Source organism: Microtus ochrogaster, chromosome 21 (assembly GCF_000317375.1).
Source record: "Microtus ochrogaster isolate Prairie Vole_2 chromosome 21, MicOch1.0, whole genome shotgun sequence".
NCBI classification, from domain to species: domain Eukaryota; kingdom Metazoa; phylum Chordata; class Mammalia; order Rodentia; family Cricetidae; genus Microtus; species Microtus ochrogaster.
Genome location: NC_022022.1, coordinates 10,901,100 through 10,912,251, shown reverse-complemented (window position 1 = coordinate 10,912,251; position 11,152 = coordinate 10,901,100). Strand labels below are relative to the sequence as shown.

The 11,152-nt window shown below is 44.7% G+C and overlaps 1 protein-coding gene across 1 annotated transcript in view; it reads right to left on the bottom strand.

Annotated features, from left to right (window-relative positions):
• Window positions 1-11,152, bottom strand: part of Dennd2c (DENN domain containing 2C) — a 72,567-nt gene that overhangs the window by 7,610 nt on the left and 53,805 nt on the right. Inside the window, exons 9-14 of the mRNA XM_005357134.3 lie at window positions 9,306-9,415; window positions 5,622-5,691; window positions 4,741-4,818; window positions 2,839-2,979; window positions 1,768-1,916; window positions 499-676 (exon numbers count right to left, since the gene is read on the bottom strand). Of these exons, the coding sequence (XP_005357191.1) occupies window positions 499-676; window positions 1,768-1,916; window positions 2,839-2,979; window positions 4,741-4,818; window positions 5,622-5,691; window positions 9,306-9,415 (726 nt within the window). The remainder of the gene's footprint in view (window positions 1-498; window positions 677-1,767; window positions 1,917-2,838; window positions 2,980-4,740; window positions 4,819-5,621; window positions 5,692-9,305; window positions 9,416-11,152) is intronic.

Sequence of the window (11,152 nt, the reverse complement as noted above, 5' to 3'; positions counted from 1 at the left end):
TTGCTGAGAAGTTGGATAAGATGAAAAGATACAGAAACCCTGTCTCAAAAAATAAAATAAAATAAAACCTCCTTTTTATACATAGATGGGTCCACCACTCACTACTGCAAAGAGAGCATTAGATGCAAATGTACCATGGAATTGCTTCCACTTTCAGAAAGATATAGACTATGACAGTGCAATAAATTGTCAATTATTGTATTCTTAAAATGTTTAGATTTATTTATTTTTATTTCATGTGTATGAGTGTTTTGCTCGCACATCTGTCTGTATCATGTGCACCCTGGAACTGGAGCTATGGGGAGTTGTGAAACACCGAAAGGGAACTGGGAATCGAACTGATCTTTTACAAGAACAAAAGGTCTTAACCCCTAAGCCATTTCTGAAGCCTACATGATAACATTATATTCATAACACTTCTACCCCTCTTAAAAGACAGTTTGGTTTCCTTCCCCAGTGCTCTAGTATCGCCCAAAGGTACAATGTATTCCCTCTTACCTCTTCAATGGGAAGGTCCTGGAGGTGGGGTAAGGAACAAGACAAGATTCCAATAAGAAATGGAGTAGGGGAGCACACTATGTCAATCATGGACGCTGGTAACACGGGGATGTAGGTGTGCTGCCAAGTGAATGGGTACAGCGTAGCTACCACAGCGTGGCCACACTTTGACAGGGTGCTGGACAGAGTAAAAAGCACACAGAACCAAATATTATGCTAAAGAATTACACAGTGACCTCACTGGTCTTCACAGATCAACAACCCTATGAATATGTATTAAATGCTAGCAGATGCCGGGTGGTGGTGGCGCAGCCGGGCGGTGGTGGCGCACGCCTTTAATCCCAGCACTTGGGAGGCAGAGGCAGGCGGATCTCTGTGAGTTCGAGACCAGCCTGGTCTACAAGAGCTAGTTCCAGGACAGGCTCCAAAACCACAGAGAAACCCTGTCTCGAAAAAACCAAAAAAATAAAATAAAATAAATGCTAGCAGATTCATTCATCTCGGTCTGGTTCACCACAATTTATCATGCTAAAAAACAAACAAACAAAACAAACAAAACAAACAAACAAACAAACAAAACCAATGATTGCCAGGCGATGGTGGTTCAAGCCTTTAATCCCAGCACTCAGAAGGCAGAGGCAGGCGGATCTCTGTGAAGCCAGCCTGGTCTACAGAATAAGTTCCAAGACAGCCAAGGCAACACAGAGAAACCCTGTCTCAAAAAAACAAAAAACAACAACAAAACCAAAAAACCAATGTTCACACAGAAAGCAATACTGACATTTTGAGAAGATGTGAGGATCTCACTATGTTGTCCAGGCTGTCCTTGAACTCCTGGGCTGAAGTGATTCTTCTGCCTCAGGCCTCCTGAGTAGATGGGACCCAAGTGTGACCCATTCAGCCCTGTGAGCTATACCAATATTTTTAAATTTCTTTTTGTTTTGTTGGTTAGTTGTTTGTTTGTTTGGAGACAGGGTCTCTACAGCCGTGCTCTGCCTCCTGAGTACTGGGATTAAAAGTGTGTAACAGACAACTAGTCATCTTTGTAACCCTATACACAAGTCTTTACAACTTCTGTCTGCTCCATCTGGATGCTGGGAACTGAGCCTGGGTTCTTTGTAAGAGTAACAAGTGCTCTAATTACTGAGGCAGCTCTCTGGCTCCAGTTCTAGATATTTTAAATAGAGTCCTATTGTAAAAAACAAAACAAAACAAAAACAACATGGTAGTTAAACACTACCATGAAGACCTATTCCACTTATTTCTTACCTTAGGCTGTTGGCAACAAAGATTACCCTCCGCTCTAAAAGGAGAGAGGCACAGACCCGGATGAGATGACACACACTCAAGCACTTGAAGAGACACTCAAAATCCACGTGTTCCAGCCGCGAATCGAGTGGTCGGCAGAGTTCAACAGACTGAAATGCAAGAGAAAATCAGAGAGCTGATGTTGGACAAGGCCCTCGTGGCAGCAGTAAGAGAACTTCTTGCTCCTTTGAGTCTGAAAAAGGTCTGCTACTGCTACTTGGGTCAGGTGTAGTGGTCCTAGTACTCAGGAAATAGAAGCAGGTGCACCTCCATGGGTTCAAGGCCAGCCTGGCCTACCCAGAGATCCAGGCCAGCCAGAACAACATAGTGATACCCTGTCTTGGGGTGGGGGGTGTCTGCTACAAGGAGTTTATGAAATTGCTGCAAATTTCGGGTAAAATCATTCCATTTGATAAATACAGACACACATACATACACATGTACACACACAAATACACACACACACACATCTGTCATTTATCACGTTGAGACTGCTACTACAGAGGGACCCAGTCTATGCCAGGTAGGAAACCTGGGGCCGAGGATCATCTACCTCACAATATTCATTCAGTGTTTCTTCAGAGTTTCAAGGAAATAAAACACATTACCTTGAAAAGGCAAAGTATTCCTCCCCACATATGGGTTTCTGAAAACTGTACCTTGCTGTGGGATATTTGTACACTGTGTAAAGATACATTGCCGTGATTGGTTTAATGAAGAGCTAAACGGCCAATAAATAGCTAGACAGGAGGTAGGTGGGACTTCCGGGCAGAGAGAGGAAGTAGGTGAACTGAGGTATGCAAAGGAGCCAAGAGACACAAAGAGGAAATAGGAAGTGCAAGATGGAAGAGAGACAACACCACTTGATAGGATGGATTCATTTAAGTTTTAAGAGCTAGTTAAGAACAAGTCTAAACTATAGGCTGAGCTTTCATAATTAAAGGTAAGTCTCTGTGTCGTTATTTGTGAGCTGGTGTATCACAAGGCTTGCTTTTAGGTGGCCCTAAACCTCAGTCAGATGAATTAACTTACCCCATCTCCAGCCCCAGGGAGGTAGCTTTTCACTGTGATGGTGCGCCCGGGAGCTGGGAACGGGGCTTCCATGACACTTCGCATGAATGGGTAAACAAGGGCTGGAGACATTTCTCTTCTCTTCTCTACTTCATCCAGGATCTGAACGGGGACACGAAAATAAACACAAACAAACAAACAAATCCCATGGTAACTTATTAAGGCTTCAGTTCAGAAACAAAGAAATCCTACTATCAATAAGTAACAGCAATAGATTCAAGACCAACAAGCTGTGCAACTGACAAAAGCTCAGAGCACACCCTGAGGCTGTCTTTACACCCGGAAGTTACGGGAGTCAACTTATGTTTAGAAACTAATTAAAAAAAAAAAACATAAAACAATTCTGTTCTCTACTTCCACTCTGTGGGTCCTGGGGGTTGAACTCTGGTTTTCAGTGCCTTTACCACTGTGCCATCTCACCAACCCCTGAAGACCATTTTCATTTCACAAAAGGGTAAAATACACACACACACACACACACACACACACACACACACACACACACACACACGCCACTAACAATGATATCCTGCAAGTTGTATCTAGAAAAAAGCAAGAGGCAACATATGTTTCAAATATGTTCTTTTAAAACTGCTGAGTTTGGGGCTGGAGAGCTGACTCGGTGGTTAAGAGCACTTATTACTTATAGAAGCCTGGGTTCAATTCCCAGCACCTACATGGCAGCTCACAACCAGTTGTAACTCTACTACCAGGGGATCTGATGCCTTCTGGCCCTCATGGGTAGCAGGCATACATGTTGTACACAGACACATCTGCATGCAAAACACCATACATACAAAATAAACATAAATAAATTTTTAAAAGGAAAAACTCAAACTTGGGAGATTTAGCAAACCAAAATCATCACAGAGCATCAGTGGCAACTTGATTGGGGGTCTATGTTTAAGCCCTTAAGCCTATGGGTTGTTAATACAGCATCAATGACAACCTGATCAGGGGTCTATGTTTAAGTATTCAAGCCTATGAGTTGTTTTTTTCATTTTAAAATTCATTGAAGAGCCGGGCGGTGGTGGCGCACGCCTTTAATCCCAGCACTCGGGAGGCAGAGGCAGGCGGATCTCTGTGAGTTTGAGACCAGCCTGGTCTACAAGAGCTAGTTCCAGGACAGGCTCCAAAACCACAGAGAAACACTGTCTCGAAAAACAAAAAACAAAAAAAAAAAAAAACAAAACAAAAAAAAAATTCATTGGGGAGATGACTGTGTTCGAGAGACCTTAAACCAGACCAATGACTCATTGCAATGAACATTTTGTGGGTGGAGCTAACTGGACAAAAGGGTCTACTATGTCACACCATAGCACCCAATACCACTAGGATGAATGAAGAGGTGTTGGAAAGTGAGGAGGAAAGGTTGTTTTGGTTGTTTGTTTTGCTTTATTAAATTTTGGGAGGAGGTCCTTTTGGGGGGTTGCTGCAGGGTGAGGGCGGATATGGAAGGAATAGGAGATAAGCAGGATTGAGGTGTATGATGTGAAATTCCCTAAGAATCAATAAAAAGGGGGAGGGGCACGCAACTGTCACAGCACAGATCCGCAGGCCAGAGGAGGACAACGTGTGGGGCGCACTTCCCTCCTTCTACCATGTGGGTGACAAGAATCACATTCAGATCATCAGCCTAGATGGAGCATGCCTTTACCTGCTGAGCCATTTTGAGAGTCTGAGTCTGCGGTTCTTAACCTACTTGTGGGGTTGTTTTCTCAAATAGTATGTTCAAGTGTACGCCACTCAGTATTTTCCAGTAAAATCACCAGCAATGACAATCACCTCAGCCCTAGAAGGTCCCCCCCAGCAGCGACAGTCACCTCAGCCCTAGAAGGTCCCCTAGAGCCCACGCTCACTCACCTTTGAGAAAAGATTGAAGCAGCCTAAGCGACTGACCATGCAGTACACCTCAGGGAGCCGCTTTCCTTTGCCTTCTGGCTGGAAAAACAAACCAAGAAGAGCAAGGATTTACTCATTTTAACTGCTATTTATTTAACAGGTCCCTCCTATGTGGCAGATGCTCGCCCCAAACTTCTAGGCTCAAGCGTGTACTTTAGACACCAAGGTTGACGGACTACAGGTGTGCGCAGGCTTCTTCCAGTGTCAGTGTTTAGTCAGAGCAGGAGTAAGGCTTTCCTCCTCAGGGAGCACATAACGGCGGGAAGTACTAAGGAGGAAGGCATGTTTTACTCAGGCTTCTTGCCTAGACAAGAAGGACACCTCAAGCAGATGGTGACGAGCTGGCTTCTTCCACTGTGCCACCCTGACACTCAATCTCTGTGTCAGGGGGTCCTTTCTCTACTGCACAGAAACGACTCAGTGAGACCCATGGCCTTTCTAATCTGACCTTCACCTCGTTCTTGAGCTATGCAAACTAACACGGCTTCTTTTTAAAAGACTTTATTTTTGTTTTATGTGTATAGGTGTTTTGCCTGTATGTATGTTTGTGCACCATGTGTGTGCAGTGCCCATGAAGTATCAGAAGAGGGCATCAGATCCCCCCTGGAACTGGAACCACAGACAGCTGTAAGTCACATTTCCTGTGGATCCTGGGAGTCAAACCTGGGTCCTCTGGAAGACCAACCAGTGTTCTTAACCACTGAGCCATGTCGGGCCTAATGGAGTTTCTTGGATGTGTATATAATTAAGTAGCCCTTAAAGCCATGTGAAGATAGTGCTTCTCAAGTTCCTAGTTGGCCTTCCTTGTTCCTGAACGACTCTGGCACTAATCTGTCACTCACCAAAAGCTTCTTACAGTAACCAAACCACCGACTTCCATCCTCACCAGTCAATACGAAGGAGAATGTTTCACTGAAAACAAAAGAACACAAAAAACAGCTGCTCAAGACATTACTCATAGAACAAGAGGAGTCACTTTGCAATCTAAGAGGAAGTAGAACTATTTATTCATTTATTTCACGTTACATTCCCACAGAGTACCCAGGCCTTGTCCTGGAGTGAGTGGATACGGTGGGTGTAAGCTATGGTATTGCTGTCTCCTTTCGTCGGACATCTAATTTAGCCAAACACACAAGCAATCAAGCTAGAAAGGATTTTGGCAATGTCATTTCTTCCTTGCAAATTCTTGTGTTTAATTCTGAGAGGCCATATCGAACAGTGATAGAAGAAAGACTACACCCTGGGCTGGAGAGATGGCTCACTGGAGAAAGTGCTGGCTGCACAAACATGGCCTGGACACAGTCCAACAGGTCTGCACAGAGCTGGGTGCAACAGCATGCATCTGCAATCTTAGCATCCCTACTGTGAGATGGCAGGCAGAGACAGGAGGACCCCAGGAGTTCTAGGGCCAGCTAGCTTGATGTAAACCACAGACAATAAGAGAGAGATCCTGTCTTCCAAAAAGGCAGAGGCAAGAACTGAGCCATGTTGTCCTTTAACGTCTTCACGTGAACACACATGCCAGTTCTCTTCCTCATACATACACAGAGATAAGAAAAAAACTTATACCCTTTTCATTGTTGTTGTTGTTGGAGACAGGGTTTCTCTGTGTAGCCCTGGCTGTCCTGGAACTCACTCTGCAGACCAGACTCACCACCATCGCCCAGCTAGACTATATCCTGAACATATACAAATCAATAGGAAAAATATTAATTCCCCATTATAATAGGGGCCAAAAATGAACATCATAACTGGATGTGGTGGCACACGCCTTTAAACCCAGCACTTGGGAAGCAGAGGCAAGTGGATTTCTGTGAGTTCAAGGCCAGCCTGGTCTACAGAGTGAGTTCTGGGACAGCCAAGGCTACACAGAGAAACCCTATCTCAACAAAACAAAAATCAATCAAACAACAACAAAAACCAAAATAAAAGATCACTTACAAAATACCCAAAGAGGATCCCCAAAGAAACTCACTTAATAACCAAAGAACCTCAAATATAAACAATGAATCAGTATTTGGATGTATCTGTATTCTCCATGTATGTGTGTTCTGCTTGCATACATATCGGTGCAGCACTATGTAGAGCACCCATGGAGACTGAAAGGAGCTTTAGATCTTGAGACTGGAGTGTTAGCTGTTGTGAGCTGCTATACCAGCGCTGGAGTCAAACCAGTGCTGTGGAAGAGCGGCCAGTGCTCTTTACCCCTAGGCCATCCATGCAGCACTGATGAATCTGCACTCAAATACGGCCGGAAGTCAACGGGAAGGAGTATCTGAAGTGCTGATTCTGAGCAGTCACACAGCCTTTGCTTTTTATTTACTCTTCCGCATTTCCTAAATATTCCAGAACACACGCAATGCCGGAGGAAGAAGTCAACCATGGAGCAGGCCAAAAGGAGAGACTGCACCCAGAGCTACCAGTGCAAGTGACGGGCACAGGACACTGATGTTGACAGCTGACGCTGAGAGATGAAGAGCTGCCGTCGGGCTCAACTGGTTATGGGAGGGAGCGGTTAGGTCGAGAGGTGAAGCGGGACCATAGGACAACAGTTGAGACTATCATCTAATAGGTAATCAACATGTGACGTGGTTCAGCTACACAAGCTTTTTTCACCTAAAAGGCATAATTAATAATTACAATTTAGCTGGGCGGTGGTGGCGCACGCCTTTAATCCCAGCACTCGGGAGGCAGAGGCAGGGGTGAGTTCGAGGCCAACCTGGTCTAGAAGAGCTAGTTCCAGGACAGGAACCAAAAGCCACGGAGAAACCCTGTCTCGAAAAATCAAAAAAAAAAAAATTACAATTTAGTTTTCTATGCTTTTTTTTTTAATGTGTATAGATGTTTTGCCCCAATGAGTGTCTGCGCCCCACATCTACACAGTGCCCGGAGAAGCCAGAAGAGGCCTAGTTACAGCTGGTTGTTACAGCTGAGTGTGGGTGCTGAGAATCCAACCTGTGTCCTCTGGAAGGGCAGCCAGTGCTCTTAACCACTGAGCCATCTTTTCTGCCCCTTGTCTGTCTGTTTTTCACACAAAGATTCACTGTTTCCCAGCCTGGCTTTCAACTCTTGGGCCAAGTGAACCTCCTGTCTTAGGACCCCTGAGTTACTAAGAGCACAGACTTATTTTAATATACCCACTAGGTGTGAATAACGAAGATACCTATTTACAAAAGCAGGATTTGAGGCAAGCTTGGTGGTGCACACCTCTAATCCCAGTGTCCAGGAGGCATAGGCCAGTGGATTTCCGAGTTTGAAGCCACCCTGGTCTTCATATCAAGTTCTGAGACAGGCAGGGAAATATTTTCAGTCTCAAAAAAAAAGCAGGATTTGGAAGTGATAATGCTTTTAGAAACTAAAATTGGTATTTTCCTCTAGATACCTTAATTCCTTTTTAAAGATTTATTTTTATTATTTTTAAGCATGTGCACACACGCACATGTGTGCACACACACACACAGAGAAAGAGAGAGAGAGAGAGAGAGAGACAGAGAGAGAGAGAGAGAGAGAGAGAGAACACGTATGGTCACGGAGAACTGAGGTGTGGGATCCTTCAGGAGCTGGGATTACAGGCAGCTGTGAGGCACCGGACCATAGCTACTGGGAACTACACTCAAGCCCTCTGCAAGAGTAGCACTTGCTCTTCACTGGTATGGGAGAATTGTCTGTATTCTGTCAATCATATTAAATAAATGCTGATTGGCCAGGCAGGAAGTATAGGCGGGTCAACCTGACAGGAAGTAGAGGCGGGGCGAGGAGAACAGGAGTATTCTGGGAAGAAGGAAGCCCATTGCTCCCAGTCCTGCCCAGACCACTGAGAAGCAAGATGTAACCTCTGGCTGAGAAAAGTACTGAGCCATGTGGCTAACATAGATAAGAATAATGGGTTAATATAAGCTACAAGAGCTAATAAGAAGACTAAGCTAATGGGCCAATCAGTTTTATAATCTTATGGAGATCTCTGTGTGATTTTCTTTGGGGCTTGCCGGCTGTGGGGTACTGGGCGGGACAGAAACCCCACCAAGCAGGCCCCCTCATGCTACACTTCACGACTGAGCCATCCCTCTAGCCCCACGACACTCTCTAATGCTTCAGGTACCCACAGTTATCAAGCTGGAGTCTCCTTCTGTACGAGGCCCACAAGGGAGCACAGAATCCAGGCTGGGGCTTCTTCTATCAGCTTGGAGGAGAAATAAGATGATGGCAGTTGTTCTGTTTTGTCTCTAGGGTTAACCCCCGAGGTACAAGTGTACTCATCATTGTTTCATTACTGCTCCCCGTCTGCTTTGGGCCATTTTGCTCTGCAGAACTCGTAAACTAAGGAGATGTACAAACCTGTGTTCTCTTTGACACTGAAATATCTGTTTCCTGAGTGCTCATGGGAAACGTTGTAATTCTGCCCTAGCCCCCTCAGCCACTGCGGCTCATGTCCACTCATGGAGACCCACTCCTGAATCTATCCACCCATCACAAACTACGATTCTAGGCACAGGTCCAGCAGACTGAAATCAGAGAAGCCAATTTACCTCTTCAGTTCTGAGGTGGGCACCCAGTTCTTTGAATCAGGAAAACAAAATTTGGGGATGACTTTGAGCCTCTCTTCGGTGTCTTTGGATTGCTTGTAGCTGTGATCACCCTGAAAAACAACAGCACAGAACAACAACCTATGAAAACTGGGAAGAGAAGTCAAAACCAAAACCAAACCAAAGCTCAGTCTGGTCTTGGGGAAGCTGGAGGGGTCATACAGGGGTTCCCTCAGTGTGGCTCAGTACTGCTGGACAGTGCGGAAGGAGAAAACAGAAAATCCATGCCTGTGCACTGTGGACAGATGCTATGTACAAAGAATCCCATTGACACAGAATGGAAGGGTGAAGCCCCTGTGATCCATAGGAAGGGAGGCAATGCTGAAGAGCTTCTCACCAGAGGAGGATCGAGACTCGGGATTCTCAAACTGGTGGGAGTCCAGTGTTTTATGAATCACGGAATTGAAGATAAATAAAAATCCCTTCTACTATACAGCAAAAACCTAGCTGCTCAAAACATTCTCTGATTAATAATCAAGGATGCTTTAAAAAGGCAGATGAATGTTTTTTAGAAAAGACACTATTTTTAAGTGTTACACTGTATATAATTATTCCCTTCGCTTTTGCTACCTAATTATAGGCTTGCCACTTCCTGTAAAATTTTAGCATGGAAGACTCTTACAAAAGTGTGGTGTAAGCCAGGCATGGTGCTGTCCACCTATAACCCCAGTTCTTGGGAGATGGGGGCAGGAAAATTAGGAATTCAAGGCCAACCTTGGTTACATAAGACCCTGCCTCAAAATAACAACACAAAAAAAAAGGTATTGTATTTCAAAATGTAGTCTAAATTTAGTTCAATGAAAAGACATTCAGAAATTGAGTAGGTGGGACTATCTATAAAAATCAGCACAAAAGCATCATTAGTATATTGCTTTTCAGAGAATTCAAAGTTCTCTGTATATTTATTTCTTTTAAAAGTATGCACCAGGGCTGGAGAGATGGCTCAGCCATTAAAGGTTAGGCTAACAACCAAAAATATAAAAAAATATGCACCTAAACCACGCCTTTAATCCCAGCACCCAAGAGGCAGAGGCAGGCGGATCTCTGTGAGTTGGAGGCCAGCCTGGCTTACAGTATGTGTTCTAGGACAGCCAGAGCTACAGAGTGAGACCCTATTTGGAAAAACAAAACATAAACAACAACAAAATGCACCTATTCTGTGTCCCTGGGATGTTCCCACTCAGCAGGACAGCATCAGGACAGGGAGTTTAGCTCCCAGAGCAGCTGCCTAGAATGCAGGTGGCCTTGATCCCAGCACTGGATGTGAAAAAAAGCACCTAAAACATTTTGTTAGTATAACATGGTGTGTTCACAATCATCTTCAGCCAAGGGTTCCACACCAATCCAGACATAGCTCCATAGGACTCACTTCACCCCCTAATTGATGGGTATCTGAGGCACTAACACAGCAAGCAATTTACCTGGGGGCATTCTTTTTCATTAGTTTGTTTTACTTTTAACTATGTGTGTGCCTGTGTATCCTGTGAGGGTATGTGAATATGACTGCAGTTGTCTGTGGAGGCCAGAAGAGGGCACTGGACTGCCATCTGACACAGGTGCTGGGAGCTGACCTCCGGTCTCTACAAGAGCAGTAGTTGCTTTTAACCACTGAGCCATATTTCCAGCCCCATTCTTGATTCATCTGCTAGGGTAAATGGGTAAATGCGCCCTCCTCTGGTACTATACCTATTAATTCAAGCTTAGCTTAGCTGTAAAATTAACCAAATCTCTCTATCTCTCTCTCTCTCTCTCTCTCTCTCTCTCTCTCTCTCTCTCTCTCTCTCTCTCTC